Here is a 17,090-nt window from a genome sequence, read left to right as displayed (position 1 = left end):
GTCATGTGACCTCTGACAGTCTTAAACCAATAGTGCATCACCATCTACCAAACGCCGATGACAAGAATGTTCTGTTTATTTTGTGGTGGAATAAGCACGCTTGGAAAAAGTTTCCAGAAATGCTTTTATTAAAATGTCACCCACAAAATTCTGAGTGATATTTGGTTCCACTCAATGTGGCCTGAGTAAACAGGTGGTACGTCAGGACGTCTGCCACAGGTACAAATATACCCCAGATCACAACCATCTGTTCACAGGACTGTTAAATCCAAGTGGCTTTTACACACATCTGATCACTGTTCCAATCAAAAAGTTTAACATTTCCCAGGGTCATTAAATGCACCAAATAAATCATTAGTGTAATATGACATAATCAACTAAAATATCACGTATATAAATTCAACATGTCAAAAAATCACAATATAAAGAGACATTTTATTGAATCATGCATGAAAATGATTACTGAATGATTAAAAGAATCAGAAGAGCACATTATTCAGTTTCACTTTCTTCGCTGACGTACAGTTTCTCTGAAGTGAAACGTGACGGATCCCAGAGGTCCACAAACTGGACAAAAGGTTGTTCAAAGTGTCCCTGTGCAGTTTTAGGAGAGGCTGCTCTCAAATGAGTGAAGACCTAACGCTCACACTATCCTTGTGCGCAACAGGTGGCAGAAATAAAAAGGCAAAGGCTACACACAGTGTTTAGTTTAGTTTAACTCCAGGGGGACCCTTTCTGTTTTTAATGGGCAGACGCTTCTGTCATCTGAAACCAGAATTGTTTTCCTCCTGTTTGTTTTACCCTTTGGCTCCCTTTCAGCTGTACTTTCATCACAGCCTTTATATCTTTGGTAAGAAAACTTTGAGAGGCTCATTTTCATGCACTTTATCCAGAAAGCCCAAGTTGAAGTACGGGTACAGCGTCTCGCTGAAGGTCTCCCTGAAGGTGTACAGGTGTGTCATGCTCTCTGCATTGTAAAAGGACACCAGACCCCTCTTGTAGTCCAGGTACACTCCGATCCTGGCCAGCGGCTCCTCCAGAGACAGCACGGTTGGCGGTGAAGTGCCAGCCATGTACTGTATCCCGTAGGAGAGGGTCAGAGTCCAGAAGCCGTTGGCTGGAAGGGCTTTGATGACACCCTTTCTGGGCACAGACTCACGGGCCACCCCCACAGTCCACACTGTGCTGCTGTACACTTCGATTTCCCAGTAGTGCCGTCCGTGGGTGAAGCCTTGACTGCCGAGCAGTGACAGGGCAGCGTTGAACCTGTAGGGGTTGTCCTGCACCGTGTGGTTGAAGGTCTGGTAGCGAACACAGGTGAGGGAGGAGGTCAGGCTGAGCCAAGGGTTGGCTGTGCTCGAGTTAAAGGTAATGGCTGCCGGGACTAAAAACAAGAAAAATAGAAAATCAGACTGAGGGTTTTCTAGTAATACACAGTAATGCTCAGATGATCGGTGTTGGTTCTGTGTAGTTCAGTGCTGGTAATTTACACTTGCCAAGGCATACGAGTTACTCAAAGTACCTGGATAAATGCTTCCTTTCATGGATTTCCACACTCTGTACTGCAGGGGCCCTGCAAACCGACCTTCACACAAACTGGGCGGTGTAAATGTGGGCTTCTCAAACTTCAGCGAAGGCCTGCCAACAAAAGCAAAGTCAGAGCAGTGGAGGGAGAATAAAAACAAACCCTTTCCAGGAAAAAGTAGTTCCCACACTCACCTCTGGAGTAGGACTTTGATGCTCTGAAATGAGACACAGGAAAAGGGAGACAGACTGCTGATTAGTTTTGTTGGATCTGAGAGAAAAGAGAGCTTTTTCCACATTACATCAATGTCTGAGCTCACGCTATCCCACCCTGTGGGCTCTCGCTGTGGCCGGGGAAAGTCCCGCAGCCGTGGCCTCAGTGTGGCCCTGAGCCTCAGCCAAACTCCTTATCCTCAAGATCAGCGGGTGAGATCACTGGCCTATATCCTGTCTACGCTCACTGCCCAAGCCCTTTGTCTTTAGAATAGCTGCAAAATGTTGCAAAAGCATGTTTTTACCGGTACGTCAAACTCCTCAAACTCACTCAAACCGACACGATTAACATGCTCAAGAAGTGCAACAGGAAAGCCAAAGTGGTCACACCCTGCTGAAGTAAAATGCTGAAAGTTGATGCTGGATCCTGTTTAACATTTCAGCACAGAAACATAAATTAACCACAAACTTTACCTCCTTACCTCAAGTTTCAGTCTCATATGAATAGTTCTTATGTCTGAAATCCAAAGCTCAGCTCTTCTGGCCGTAATCGTCCCCAGAGCTGACTCATCATGCTCTTAATAACTTCCAGCTGTATGAAGTTGATGTGAGCTGAACCCACCCGCAGCAGACTGAAGGCGTCCTGCTCCCTCAGCTTGTCCTCTATCTCATGGACGGCTCTCTGCAGACGGGAGATCTCCACACACAGCAGGGCCTTGTGCTCGTCTAGTCGGATCAGCTCTCTGCGCTCCTCCGTCTTCAGCTTCACCTGCAGCAGCTTCTCCTCCTGGTACAGGAACTGATGCAGGTCACTGAACTGGGCCTCAATGCGCTGCTTCAGGTCAGCAGTGTGCTCCTACGTAGGTGGAGGATGATGGAAATTGTCATTACACGTTTTATTACAGTGGAAGCACAGCACAAATGAAAAAGGGACTAATGAATCAGAAACAAGAGACATCAGCAGACTCATTTCTGTGTGGTCAAATCTGGTTTTAAGACATTAAAGGGGTCACAGTGGACTTCCATAGTGGTACAGAAATGCAGCAGTGATTGCAGTGTGTCCATATGTGGTTGTTGTGGTGGCATTTCCTCTCACCTTGAGCTTTTTAACCTCTTCCTCGGCCTCCCGGTCACACTGCAGCGCTGTGTTGAGCTCAGCTTTGAGGGAATCCATGGAGCTGTTGAGAGACGCCTGACAGACAGAGACAGACACGACTGCACACTGAGCTGCAGCTCATGACAAACACAAAGTCACATCTGCTATTCTTTATAACAAAACACAGGTACAGGAATAACATGGTGAAGTAGCGCTGGTGTTGTTGCTGACCACAGACTCTGTGTTGCGCAATAAGTCACACACACCTAACCTCCTGAGGCGCAGAACTTCAACGGAGTTAATTGAGGCTTCAGATAAATTGTACGATGTGGAGATTCTGCTGAGCTCTTCAGTACCGACAAACTTTGGCATGAAGCTGAACTCACCCTGTACTTCTGTTCAGCCTCCTGGACACACACCATGGTGTGGTTTCTGTGCTCCTGGGATAGACCACACACCAGACACACCAGCTCCTGGTCCTCCTCGCAGTAGAGCTTCAGCTCCTCTCTATGTCGACTGCAGCGTGGGACAGGAGCAGGAGCCCTCTCTGTCAGCCCAGCATCTGCCAGGCGGGCTGCTGCACCACTCTCCTCCAGACCCTGACAGTAACTCTCCACTATGTTGGCAACAATGCGGTTGGGCCTGTAGCTTTGTCCGGGGTACACCTTCCTGCACTGAGGGCAGGAGCCGGAGCCTCCCTGCCCAGGGCCCCGGGGGCCGGTCCAGTAGCCCTCAATGCACCCCTGGCAGAAGGTGTGATCGCAGGGCAGAGACACGGGCTGCTTGAACAGATCCAGGCAGATGGAGCAGGTGAGGTCTCTGCTGATTCTATGCGCTGAGCTCTTGGTTACCTTCCCAGCTATGGGGGGCTGTCGCAGCTTTTCCATCGCTGCAGTAAAGTCTCCTTCCTTTGGTTTCCAACTTTTCTTGTCTGCCTTTATCCCCTGATTCAGTTTTTCCAGGTTTTGCAGATAAACTGACTGGATTTTCTTGACTTCTTTCTGGTTCTTGTTCATTCCTCTGCCTTGATTGTTGTCCTTTGTTGTGAGTGTACAGCTGGACCTTCGTCTTTCCTCTCCTGAAGATTGGCTGCTCTCTCTGGCCTCCAGGCTTCCTGTTGATTGTGGGGAAATAAAGGGGGCGGTGCAGAAGCAGCCACAGCCTCTCACATCCTCAGCAGATACTGAGGGGATCACAAAGGGCCTCCCTTTTCCCTCCGGACTGACGTCACGCCTTAGTCAGGAAACGATGTGGGCCGTGGATGTTCTAAACTTGGCTGATTGTCCTCTCAAGTCTGGCCAGTGACTGAAGAAAGTCCAGCTTCACCGAAACCATAATCTGCTGCTCAGTGACTGCAGAAAAATATAAATCCATTTTATGTGACTGTGTGTGCATGTATCTGTCTGTCTGTACGTGTGTGTGTGCTGGTGTAAGTGCTTCTTTTCATGACGGCACTCTGTCCGTAAAAGGGGTAAACAGGATAATTAAGAGGTTTCCACACAGAACGGAGACGTCCTGCAGGAAGAAAACTCCACCACCGACAAACACAAGTACTGCAGGCATCCTGTGAGCCTCTTTTCCCCTCCGAGCTATTATTGGAGGTATTTACAGTCTAGTGAACATGTTTAGAGAGACGGAGCCCTGACACCCTCTGAAGAGTTTAAATATCCAAGGGTGTCGTTACATGAGGCTAATCCCACAGGACAGACAGACAGACACCCTGTGATTATCTACTGGAACATAATCACACATCAGGAGCATAAACCCATTATTATGTACATTCAAAAATGTGTGAGAGTGTGTGTTTGTGTGTGTGCATCTGTGTTTGTGTGTGTGTGTGTGTGAGCGAGAGACAGATGCATAGAGAGAGCACATTTACCATTCAATCTGGTGTGAGGACACCCCCCCCCCCCGCACACACACACACACGCGCGCACACACACACACACACACACACACACACACACACAGAGGAAATTGTTCTCTGTGCTTGAAAAATGGTTGATTGATGGATTTTATCAATGATTAGGATCCGTGTTTGTCTGCCTCTACACTCTGTCAGGGACAACAGTGACATCTGCTGTCCAAAGTGTGAACTAAACAGTTTATTTCACATCATTACAGGCTCAGATAGAAATAGATAGAAATACGTTATTGATCCCCAGGGGGAAATTCTGGAGAGGTTTGATACAGTGTGCAGGTGTTTAAATGGTTAATTATCTGAAGTGAACACAGTTATTATTTGAAAAATGAAATTATCTAAGTCCATAACGCTCTCCGTGAACATTATGATGAGATCAATCAATCTCAATCAATCTTTATTTATATAGTGCCAATTCACAACAGCATTATCTCAAGACACTTCCCTTCTAAGCAGGTCTCTTTAATTAAGAGAGACCCAAGGATTCACCCAAGGATTCAAGAATCCCCACATGAGCAGCATCAGATATTATATTAGGCAACTGTGGCAGGAAGAACTCCCCTTTAATGGGAAAAACACAAAGAGCAACCAAAATACTAACAGCAACTACAGTGCTGACAATAGGAGTGTGACTGATACTGATCAATGTGGTAACATTGACATTGACATGACAATAGTTAATATGTGAATAATAATAACAGGACTGATATCAGTAAAAAGTGTCTGTGGCTGACGATCCACAGCAGGAGAACCAGGACCAGGATCCACAGGAACCTGAGAACCACAGCAGGAGAACCAGGATCCACAGGAACCTGAGAACCAGGGTTAGGGTTAACCCTAAGGGGGGTAACCCTAACCCTAAGGGGGTAATAACCATGAGGGTTAGGGTTAGGGTTAGGGTTAGGTCATAGGATGAAAACTGATATGGGTTAGGTAGAGGGGACTGAGCCACTCACCCTAGAGGGTGAGCAGAGGTGCACGGTCCATCACACCGGTTAGGGTTAGGGTTAGGATGTTAGAAGCTATCTCGATGACTCCCCCCACCTTGTCCAACGACTCGGCAGTTGAAAGTGGGGAGCCAAAGGCAAGGCACGGGCCTACGCATGTCGTTATACTTCACCATTTCCAGTTAAGTATATCATCTCAATACTCCCTTCCTTGTGAGTTATTACTCTTTAGCTGAGATTTGTTTTCAATTTTTCTTTCTATGTTTGTCTTTCCAATTAAATGGAATTGTCTATCCTGAGTTTTTCTTTCTCTTTTTCTCCTTTGCAGGTTTGGTCTCGAGGTAAGTAAAATCATTTGTAACTAATTCTCTCTATTTCAGGTTTTATTTCCAAGTAAGTGGAATTGTTTTGTTTCTAAATCCTTTTCTCTTTCTCTATTCTTCACAGGTGCAGGGTTAGGGTTAGGGTTAGGTTAGGTACTCTATCCTGAACCTGCTCCCAATAAGGAGCAGGAGGTGCACGGTCCGTCCCCCAGTTTTGCCATCTTGTGGGTGGACGACGGCGGCGTCTTCCGCCATATCTAACCGTCGTCCACCCCTCCTCGAATCTGCTCATGAGTTTTAGCTTTGTTATTAATTAATTGAATTTAGATTGTTTGTTATCAAATGAAATCAATTTTAATATCTATTAATTAACTAATTTATTTATTTAATTAATTGATTAATCTATTTAGGGTTAGGGTTAGGGTTAGGTAAGGGGGGTAATAACCACGATCATCAAATTTGATGGTCCTGTTTTTGGGTGATAACTCCCGAACCGTTGGAGGTAGAGAGCTGAAAGTGGGTGGTACCCCCCCCATTTCCATAGGGTTAGGGTTAGGGTTAGGGTAAGGGGGGTAATAACCACGATCGCCGAAACGGCGATCCTCAGACTGGCCGGTAACTGAAGAAGCTTGTGAGCTAGAGAGTTGAGGTTTTTCCTACCCCCCCATTTCCATAGGCTGTCTTTCGTTTGGTGGGTCCCCCTAGTGGCTGTGACGTCGGGAAGTGGGCGTAAGTAGCGAAAAAAAGTTTGTTTAGGGTTAGGGTTAGGGTTAGGGTTAGGTTATATGATGAAAACTGATATGGGTACCCCTACCCATGAACTTCATGAGCCGATAAGTCCGGATAGGAGGGTCCTAGAGTTTTGGAGTTTGTGCCTACACCCCGTACCCATGGCATGCTGAATCGATGGGTGGCACCCCCTAGGGTTAGGGTTAGGTAAGGGGGGTAATAACCACGATCGCCGAAACGGCGATCCTCAGACTGGCCGGTAACTGAAGAAGGGTTAGGGTTAGGGTTAGGGTTAGGTTATATGATGAAAACTGATATGGGTACCCCTACCCATGAACTTCATGAGCCGATAAGTCCGGATAGGAGGGTCCTAGAGTTTTGGAGTTGGTGCCTACCCTCCGTACCCATGGCATGCTGAATCGATGGGTGGCACCCCCTAGTGGCTGTGACGTCGGGAAGTGGGCGTAAGGGTTAGGGTTAGGGGAAGGCGAATGAGCCTGTCTCCCGAAGGAGACAGGAGGTGCTCGGTCCTTCCTCCAAGCTGGTCTCCCTCCCCGGTCCCTGGACCTTTGTTGCCGGGCAGGTCGCTTCCCGTAGCGCACCCGCGTCCAGCGGCCCCGATCGGCCATGATTTTAATTTTGTTGTTCTTTTCAATTAAGTTTTTGTTATTTTTTAATAAAGTTCAATTAAAAAGTTATGAATTAAATGTATGAATTATGTTAATATTTATTAAAATGAATTATCAAATGAAATAAAACAAAATAAATTTTATGAAATCAAAACTATCTAAATAAACTCAATAATGTGCCCAATGCGCGACGTTTCAACTTATTACAAGTCTTCTTCAGGCAGGGCACAAATTGAAAAAAAAGCACTGGCTGCTATATGGTCCGTCAGCTTTGCTCCAGAGATGTTGTCTCTTCGAAAGTAAGCTTCAGAATGAAGGCAGTATACTATGAGTTTTATTTATACCTGCCTAAATTGCGCCTTTTTTACAACTTGGTTTATTTTAGAAAATAACTTAAATTTAAAACCCATTCTCTACTTTTAAGATATTAAATTACTAAAATGAATTAAAACTTTTAATCTTTTTGTATTTTAACTATTTATTATTACATTTTAACTTGTTTAATATTTATGAATTTTTAAATTGTTTTTTAATGATGTAAGTAATTTGAATTCCGTATTAATTGTTTTTACAGCTAATTTATGAAACTAATTTTAATCAATTTTAATTCTCCAAATTAATTTAAAATCATGAATTTAAACCTAAGTAATTTTTCAATTCTCCAATTTTATTCAAATTTATGTATTTAACCAATTTAAATTTTAAATTATTTATTTTTAATTAATTAATTAAGGGTTAGGGTTAGGAAGGAAATGGAAAAGGTTAAGGTTAGGGTTAGGAATGGTTAGGGTTAGGAAAGATAAGGTGGGAATGGTTAAGGGTTAGGGTTAGGGTTAGGTACAGTGTCCTGACCCTGCTCCCAATAAGGAGCAGGAGGTGCACGGTCCATCCCCCAGTTCTGCCACTTGGTGGGTGGACGGCGGCGGCGTCTTCCGCCGTACCTGACTGCCGTCCACCCCTCCTCGAATCCACTCATGAATTTGGCTTTGTTATTAATTAATTGAATTTAAATTGTTTTTTATCAAATGAAATCAAATTTTAATATCTATTAATTAACTAATTTATCTATTTAATTAATTGTTTAATCTATTTATTTAATAAATAATTAAACCAATCAATCAAATCAAAACAAATTTCAAATCAAATCAAATCAAATTCCAATTAGTCTAATTCAATTCAAATTAAATTTCCAAATTTTAATTTTTAATTAGGGTTAGGGTTAGGGTTAGGGTTAGGGTTAGGGTTAGGGTTAGGGTTAGGTAAGGGGGGTAATAACCACGATCATCAAATTTGATGGTCCTGTTTTTGGGTGATAACTCCCGAACCGTTGGAGGTAGAGAGCTGAAAGTGGGTGGTACCCCCCCATTTCCATAGGCTGTCTTTCGTTTGGTGGGTCCCCCTAGTGGCTGTGACGTCGGGAAGTGGGCGTAAGTAGCGAAAAAAAGTTTGTTTTTGTTGTATCTCCGGAAGGGAAGGTCGTAGAGAGACGGGACCAAGCCTGGCGTGTTCAGAAGGGCCGAATTATGGCAGGCGGAAGTGGTTTGCAAAGCGCTAGGAGGTGTGGTTTTAAAGTTATAGGCGTTTGAAAATTCCCCATAGAGTTGAGTGAGGTGAAATTTTTCAAAGTGTTTTTTTGAAAAAAGTTCCCCCAGAAAGTGTTTAGGAGCGCGTTTCAGGCCATTTGGAGTTGATTGGAGGGTGTCCTGGAGAGTGTTTTTTGGAAAAGTGGTCGACCAGTAGTTGGCGCTGTGGAGCTGAAATCCTAGGGTCGGGTAGCTTGGCTTAAGGGGAGCCTAGGGGTGGTTGAATGGTGTTGGTGGGACATTCCTAGGGCGAGTTATGTTGAAAAGTTGCATTGACTATAGTGAGTGAAAATATGACCAAGTGTTTTTTGTCCCTAGGTGTTTCCAGGAAGTGCCTAGGGGTGCATTTGAGGCCATTTGGAGTGGATTGGGGGGTGTTTTGGAGGGTGTTTTGGAGTTGATTGTAGGGTTGTCTGGGGGGTGTTTTGGAGTGGATTGTAGGGTGTTTTTTGCTAGGGTTAGGGCTGCACTAAAGGAGAGTGGTTAAGGTAAGGGTTTTGTAGAGGGAGAGCTTAGACCTAGGGTTAGACTCAGGATTAGGATTAGGGTTAGACTCAGGATTAGGATTAGGGTTAGACTCAGGATTAGGATTAGGGTTAGGTTCTGGGTCTTCCCAGCGCCCCCGAAGGGGTGCTGGGTATGCACTGGCCACAGGGCTGGTGCAGGGTTAGGGTTAGGGTTAGGGTTAGGGTTAGGGTTAGGGTTAGGTAAGGGGGGTAATAACCACGATCATCAAATTTGATGGTCCTGTTTTTGGGTGATAACTCCCGAACCGTTGGAGGTAGAGAGCTGAAAGTGGGTGGTACCCCCCCATTTCCATAGGCTGTCTTTCGTTTGGTGGGTCCCCCTAGTGGCTGTGACGTCGGGAAGTGGGCGTAAGTAGCGAAAAAAAGTTTGTTTTTGTTGTATCTCCGGAAGGGAAGGTCGTAGAGAGACGGGACCAAGCCTGGCGTGTTCAGAAGGGCCGAATTATGGCAGGCGGAAGTGGTTTGCAAAGCGCTAGGAGGTGTGGTTTTAAAGTTATAGGCGTTTGAAAATTCCCCATAGAGTTGAGTGAGGTGAAATTTTTCAAAGTGTTTTTTTGAAAAAAGTTCCCCCAGAAAGTGTTTAGGAGCAGGGTTAGGGTTAGGGTTAGGGTTAGGGTTAGGGTTAGGGTTAGGGTTAGGGTTAGGTTAGGTAAGGGGGGTAATAACCACGATCATCAAATTTGATGGTCCTGTTTTTGGGTGATAACTCCCGAACCGTTGGAGGTAGAGAGCTGAAAGTGGGTGGTACCCCCCCATTTCCATAGGCTGTCTTTCGTTTGGTGGGTCCCCCTAGTGGCTGTGACGTCGGGAAGTGGGCGTAAGTAGCGAAAAAAAGTTTGTTTTTGTTGTATCTCCGGAAGGGAAGGTCGTAGAGAGACGGGACCAAGCCTGGCGTGTTCAGAAGGGCCGAATTATGGCAGGCGGAAGTGGTTTGCAAAGCGCTAGGAGGTGTGGTTTTAAAGTTATAGGCGTTTGAAAATTCCCCATAGAGTTGAGTGAGGTGAAATTTTTCAAAGTGTTTTTTTGAAAAAAGTTCCCCCAGAAAGTGTTTAGGAGCAGGGTTAGGGTTAGGGTTAGGGTTAGGGTTAGGGTTAGGGTTAGGGTTAGAGGGTTAGGGTTAGGGTTAGGGTTAGAGTTAGGGTTAGGGTTAGGGTTAGGGTTAGGGTTAGGTAAGGGGGGTAATAACCACGATCGCCGAAACGGCGATCCTCAGACTGGCCGGTAACTGAAGAAGCTTGTGAGCTAGAGAGTTGAGGTTTTTCCTACCCCCCCATTTCCATAGGCTGTCTTTCGTTTGGTGGGTCCCCCTAGTGGCTGTGACGTCGGGAAGTGGGCGTAAGTAGGGAAAAAAAGTTTGTTTTTGTTGTATCTCCGGAAGGGAAGGTCGTAGAGAGACGGGACCAAGGCTGGCGTGTTCAGAAGGGCCGAATTATGGCAGGCGGAAGTGGTTTGCAAAGCGCTAGGAGGTGTGGTTTTAAAGTTATAGGCGTTTGAAAATTCCCCATAGAGTTGAGTGAGGTGAAATTTTTCAAAGTGTTTTTTTGAAAAAAGTTCCCCCAGAAAGTGTTTAAGAGCGCGTTTCAGGCCATTTGGAGTTGATTGGAGGGTGTCCTGGAGAGTGTTTTTTGTAAAAGTAGGGTTAGGGTTAGGGTTAGGGTTAGGGTTAGGGTTAGGTAAGGGGGGTAATAACCACGATCATCAAATTTGATGGTCCTGTTTTTGGGTGATAACTCCCGAACCGTTGGAGGTAGAGAGCTGAAAGTGGGTGGTACCCCCCCATTTCCATAGGCTGTCTTTCGTTTGGTGGGTCCCCCTAGTGGCTGTGAGGTCGGGAAGTGGGCGTAAGTAGCGAAAAAAAGTTTGTTTTTGTTGTATCTCCGGAAGGGAAGGTCGTAGAGAGACGGGACCAAGCCTGGCGTGTTCAGAAGGGCCGAATTATGGCAGGCGGAAGTGGTTTGCAAAGCGCTAGGAGGTGTGGTTTTAAAGTTATAGGCGTTTGAAAATTCCCCATAGAGTTGAGTGAGGTGAAATTTTTCAAAGTGTTTTTTTGCAAAAAGTTCCCCCAGAAAGTGTTTAGGAGCGCGTTTCAGGCCATTTGGAGTTGATTGGAGGGTGTCCTGGAGAGTGTTTTTTGGAAAAGTGGCCGTCCAGTAGTTGGCGCTGTGGAGCTGGAATCCTAGGGTGTGGTAGCTTGGCTTAAGGGGAGCCTAGGGGTGGTTGAATGGTGTTGGTGGGACATTCCTAGGGCGAGTTATGTTGAAAAGTTGCATTGACTATAGTGAGTGAAAATTTGCCCACGTGTTTTTTGTCCCTAGGTGTTTCCAGGAAGTGCCTAGGGGTGCATTTGAGGCCATTTGGAGTGGTTTGGAGGGTTATCTGGGGGGTGTTTTGGAGTTGATTGGAGGGTTGTCTGGGGGGTGTTTTGGAGTGGATTGGAGGGTTGTCTGGGGGGTGTTTTCGCTAGGGTTAGGGCTGCACTAAAGGAGTGTGGTTAAGGTAAGGGTTTTGTAGAGGGAGAGCTTAGACCTAGGGTTAGACTCAGGATTAGGGTTAGACTCAGGATTAGGATTAGGGTTAGACTCAGGGTTAGACTCAGGGTTAGACTCAGGGTTAGACTCAGGGTTAGGGTTAGACTCAGGGTTAGACTCAGGGTTAGACTCAGGGTTAGACTCAGGGTTAGAAGGGTTAGGGTTAGGGTTAGGGTTAGGGTTAGGGTTAGGTAAGGGGGGTAATAACCACGATCGCCGAAACGGCGATCCTCAGACTGGCCGGTAACTGAAGAAGCTTGTGAGCTAGAGAGTTGAGGTTTTTCCTACCCCCCCATTTCCATAGGCTGTCTTTCGTTTGGTGGGTCCCCCTAGTGGCTGTGACGTCGGGAAGTGGGCGTAAGTAGCGAAAAAAAGTTTGTTTTTGTTGTATCTCCGGAAGGGAAGGTCGTAGAGAGACGGGACCAAGCCTGGCGTGTTCAGAAGGGCCGAATTATGGCAGGCGGAAGTGGTTTGCAAAGCGCTAGGAGGTGTGGTTTTAAAGTTATAGGCGTTTGAAAATTCCCCATAGAGTTGAGTGAGGTGAAATTTTCCTAAGTGTTTTTTTGAAAAAAGTTCCCCCAGAAAGTGTTTAGGAGCGCGTTTCAGGCCATTTGGAGTTGATTGGAGGGTGTCCTGGAGAGTGTTATTTGGAAAAGTGGCCGTCCAGTAGTTGGCGCTGTGGAGCTGGAATCCTAGGGTGGGGTAGCTTGGCTTAAGGGGAGCCTAGGGGTGGTTGAATGGTGTGGGTGGGACATTCCTAGGGCGAGTTATGAGGAAAAGTTGCATTGACTATAGTGGTTGAAAATTTGCCCAAGTGTTTTTTGTCCCTAGGTGTTTCCAGGAAGTGCCTAGGGGTGCATTATAGGCCATTTGGAGTGGATTGGAGGGTTATCTGGGGGGTGTTTTGTAGGGTGTTTTGTAGTTGATTGGAGGGTTGTCTGGGGGGTGTTTTGGAGTGGATTGTAGGGTGTTCCGGAGGGTGTTTTTTGCTAGGGTTAGGGCTGCACTAAAGGAGAGTGGTTAAGGTAAGGGTTTTGTAGAGGGAGAGCTTAGACCTAGGGTTAGACTCAGGATTAGGGTTAGACTCAGGATTAGGGTTAGGTTAGGGTTAGGGTTAGGGTTAGGGTTAGGGTTAGGGTTAGGTAAGGGGGGTAATAACCACGATCATCAAATTTGATGGTCCTGTTTTTGGGTGATAACTCCCGAACCGGGTTAGGGTTAGGGTTAGGGTTAGGGTTAGGGTTAGGGTTAGGGTTAGGGTTAGGTAAGGGGGGTAATAACCACGATCATCAAATTTGATGGTCCTGTTTTTGGGTGATAACTCCCGAACCGTTGGAGGTAGAGAGCTGAAAGTGGGTGGTACCCCCCCATTTCCATAGGCTGTCTTTCGTTTGGTGGGTCCCCCTAGTGGCTGTGACGTCGGGAAGTGGGCGTAAGTAGCGAAAAAAAGTTTGTTTTTGTTGTATCTCCGGAAGGGAAGGTCGTAGAGAGACGGGACCAAGCCTGGCGTGTTCAGAAGGGCCGAATTATGGCAGGCGGAAGTGGTTTGCAAAGCGCTAGGAGGTGTGGTTTTAAAGTTATAGGCGTTTGAAAATTCCCCATAGAGTTGAGTGAGGTGAAATTTTTCAAAGTGTTTTTTTGAAAAAAGTTCCCCCAGAAAGTGTTTAGGAGCGCGTTTCAGGCCATTTGGAGTTGATTGGAGGGTGTCCTGGAGAGTGTTTTTTGGAAAAGTGGTCGACCAGTAGTTGGCGCTGTGGAGCTGAAATCCTAGGGTCGGGTAGCTTGGCTTAAGGGGAGCCTAGGGGTGGTTGAATGGTGTTGGTGGGACATTCCTAGGGCGAGTTATGTTGAAAAGTTGCATTGACTATAGTGAGTGAAAATATGACCAAGTGTTTTTTGTCCCTAGGTGTTTCCAGGAAGTGCCTAGGGGTGCATTTGAGGCCATTTGGAGTGGATTGGGGGGTGTTTTGGAGGGTGTTTTGGAGTTGATTGTAGGGTTGTCTGGGGGGTGTTTTGGAGTGGATTGTAGGGTGTTTTTTGCTAGGGTTAGGGCTGCACTAAAGGAGAGTGGTTAAGGTAAGGGTTTTGTAGAGGGAGAGCTTAGACCTAGGGTTAGACTCAGGATTAGGATTAGGGTTAGACTCAGGATTAGGATTAGGGTTAGACTCAGGATTAGGATTAGGGTTAGGTTCTGGGTCTTCCCAGCGCCCCCGAAGGGGTGCTGGGTATGCACTGGCCACAGGGCTGGTGCAGGGTTAGGGTTAGGGTTAGGGTTAGGGTTAGGGTTAGGGTTAGGGTTAGGGTTAGGGTTAGGGTTAGGGTTAGGGTTAGGGTTAGGGTTAGGGTTAGGGTTAGGGTTAGGGTTAGGGTTAGGGTTAGGGTTAGGGTTAGGGTTAGGGTTAGGGTTAGGGTTAGGGTTAGGGTTAGGGTTAGGGTTAGGGTTAGGGTTAGGGTTAGGGTTAGGGTTAGGGTTAGGGTTAGGGTTAGGGTTAGGGTTAGGGTTAGGGTTAGGGTTAGGGTTAGGGTTAGGGTTAGGGTTAGGGTTAGGGTTAGGGTTAGGGTTAGGGTTAGGGTTAGGGTTAGGGTTAGGGTTAGGGTTAGGGTTAGGGTTAGGGTTAGGGTTAGGGTTAGGGTTAGGGTTAGGGTTAGGGTTAGGGTTAGGGTTAGGGTTAGGGTTAGGGTTAGGGTTAGGGTTAGGGTTAGGGTTAGGGTTAGGGTTAGGGTTAGGGTTAGGGTTAGGGTTAGGGTTAGGGTTAGGGTTAGGGTTAGGGTTAGGGTTAGGGTTAGGGTTAGGGTTAGGGTTAGGGTTAGGGTTAGGGTTAGGGTTAGGGTTAGGGTTAGGGTTAGGGTTAGGGTTAGGGTTAGGGTTAGGGTTAGGGTTAGGGTTAGGGTTAGGGTTAGGGTTAGGGTTAGGGTTAGGGTTAGGGTTAGGGTTAGGGTTAGGGTTAGGGTTAGGGTTAGGGTTAGGGTTAGGGTTAGGGTTAGGGTTAGGGTTAGGGTTAGGGTTAGGGTTAGGGTTAGGGTTAGGGTTAGGGTTAGGGTTAGGGTTAGGGTTAGGGTTAGGGTTAGGGTTAGGGTTAGGGTTAGGGTTAGGGTTAGGGTTAGGGTTAGGGTTAGGGTTAGGGTTAGGGTTAGGGTTAGGGTTAGGGTTAGGGTTAGGGTTAGGGTTAGGGTTAGGGTTAGGGTTAGGGTTAGGGTTAGGGTTAGGGTTAGGGTTAGGGTTAGGGTTAGGGTTAGGGTTAGGGTTAGGGTTAGGGTTAGGGTTAGGGTTAGGGTTAGGGTTAGGGTTAGGGTTAGGGTTAGGGTTAGGGTTAGGGTTAGGGTTAGGGTTAGGGTTAGGGTTAGGGTTAGGGTTAGGGTTAGGGTTAGGGTTAGGGTTAGGGTTAGGGTTAGGGTTAGGGTTAGGGTTAGGGTTAGGGTTAGGGTTAGGGTTAGGGTTAGGGTTAGGGTTAGGGTTAGGGTTAGGGTTAGGGTTAGGGTTAGGGTTAGGGTTAGGGTTAGGGTTAGGGTTAGGGTTAGGGTTAGGGTTAGGGTTAGGGTTAGGGTTAGGGTTAGGGTTAGGGTTAGGGTTAGGGTTAGGGTTAGGGTTAGGGTTAGGGTTAGGGTTAGGGTTAGGGTTAGGGTTAGGGTTAGGGTTAGGGTTAGGGTTAGGGTTAGGGTTAGGGTTAGGGTTAGGGTTAGGGTTAGGGTTAGGGTTAGGGTTAGGGTTAGGGTTAGGGTTAGGGTTAGGGTTAGGGTTAGGGTTAGGGTTAGGGTTAGGGTTAGGGTTAGGGTTAGGGTTAGGGTTAGGGTTAGGGTTAGGGTTAGGGTTAGGGTTAGGGTTAGGGTTAGGGTTAGGGTTAGGGTTAGGGTTAGGGTTAGGGTTAGGGTTAGGGTTAGGGTTAGGGTTAGGGTTAGGGTTAGGGTTAGGGTTAGGGTTAGGGTTAGGGTTAGGGTTAGGGTTAGGGTTAGGGTTAGGGTTAGGGTTAGGGTTAGGGTTAGGGTTAGGGTTAGGGTTAGGGTTAGGGTTAGGGTTAGGGTTAGGGTTAGGGTTAGGGTTAGGGTTAGGGTTAGGGTTAGGGTTAGGGTTAGGGTTAGGGTTAGGGTTAGGGTTAGGGTTAGGGTTAGGGTTAGGGTTAGGGTTAGGGTTAGGGTTAGGGTTAGGGTTAGGGTTAGGGTTAGGGTTAGGGTTAGGGTTAGGGTTAGGGTTAGGGTTAGGGTTAGGGTTAGGGTTAGGGTTAGGGTTAGGGTTAGGGTTAGGGTTAGGGTTAGGGTTAGGGTTAGGGTTAGGGTTAGGGTTAGGGTTAGGGTTAGGGTTAGGGTTAGGGTTAGGGTTAGGGTTAGGGTTAGGGTTAGGGTTAGGGTTAGGGTTAGGGTTAGGGTTAGGGTTAGGGTTAGGGTTAGGGTTAGGGTTAGGGTTAGGGTTAGGGTTAGGGTTAGGGTTAGGGTTAGGGTTAGGGTTAGGGTTAGGGTTAGGGTTAGGGTTAGGGTTAGGGTTAGGGTTAGGGTTAGGGTTAGGGTTAGGGTTAGGGTTAGGGTTAGGGTTAGGGTTAGGGTTAGGGTTAGGGTTAGGGTTAGGGTTAGGGTTAGGGTTAGGGTTAGGGTTAGGGTTAGGGTTAGGGTTAGGGTTAGGGTTAGGGTTAGGGTTAGGGTTAGGGTTAGGGTTAGGGTTAGGGTTAGGGTTAGGGTTAGGGTTAGGGTTAGGGTTAGGGTTAGGGTTAGGGTTAGGGTTAGGGTTAGGGTTAGGGTTAGGGTTAGGGTTAGGGTTAGGGTTAGGGTTAGGGTTAGGGTTAGGGTTAGGGTTAGGGTTAGGGTTAGGGTTAGGGTTAGGGTTAGGGTTAGGGTTAGGGTTAGGGTTAGGGTTAGGGTTAGGGTTAGGGTTAGGGTTAGGGTTAGGGTTAGGGTTAGGGTTAGGGTTAGGGTTAGGGTTAGGGTTAGGGTTAGGGTTAGGGTTAGGGTTAGGGTTAGGGTTAGGGTTAGGGTTAGGGTTAGGGTTAGGGTTAGGGTTAGGGTTAGGGTTAGGGTTAGGGTTAGGGTTAGGGTTAGGGTTAGGGTTAGGGTTAGGGTTAGGGTTAGGGTTAGGGTTAGGGT

At 46.8% G+C, this 17,090-nt stretch overlaps 1 protein-coding gene across 1 annotated transcript; it reads right to left on the bottom strand.

Annotated features, from left to right (window-relative positions):
• Nucleotides 1-107: 107 nt before the first annotated feature.
• trim69 (tripartite motif containing 69) lies at nucleotides 108-3,912 on the bottom strand. The gene is made up of 6 exons (XM_070850457.1): nucleotides 3,220-3,912; nucleotides 2,834-2,929; nucleotides 2,360-2,593; nucleotides 1,720-1,742; nucleotides 1,523-1,638; nucleotides 108-1,384 (listed from the first exon to the last, which is right to left on the bottom strand). The coding sequence occupies exons 1-6, from the start codon at nucleotides 3,847-3,849 to the stop codon at nucleotides 840-842; spliced, it is 1,644 nt and encodes a 547-aa protein (XP_070706558.1). The 5' UTR covers nucleotides 3,850-3,912; the 3' UTR covers nucleotides 108-839.
• Between the last annotated feature and the right edge of the window lie 13,178 nt (nucleotides 3,913-17,090).

This window comes from Pempheris klunzingeri, chromosome 19 (assembly GCF_042242105.1).
Source record: "Pempheris klunzingeri isolate RE-2024b chromosome 19, fPemKlu1.hap1, whole genome shotgun sequence".
Classification (NCBI taxonomy): Eukaryota; Metazoa; Chordata; class Actinopteri; order Acropomatiformes; family Pempheridae; genus Pempheris; species Pempheris klunzingeri.
This window is presented reverse-complemented; position numbering and strand designations above follow the sequence as displayed.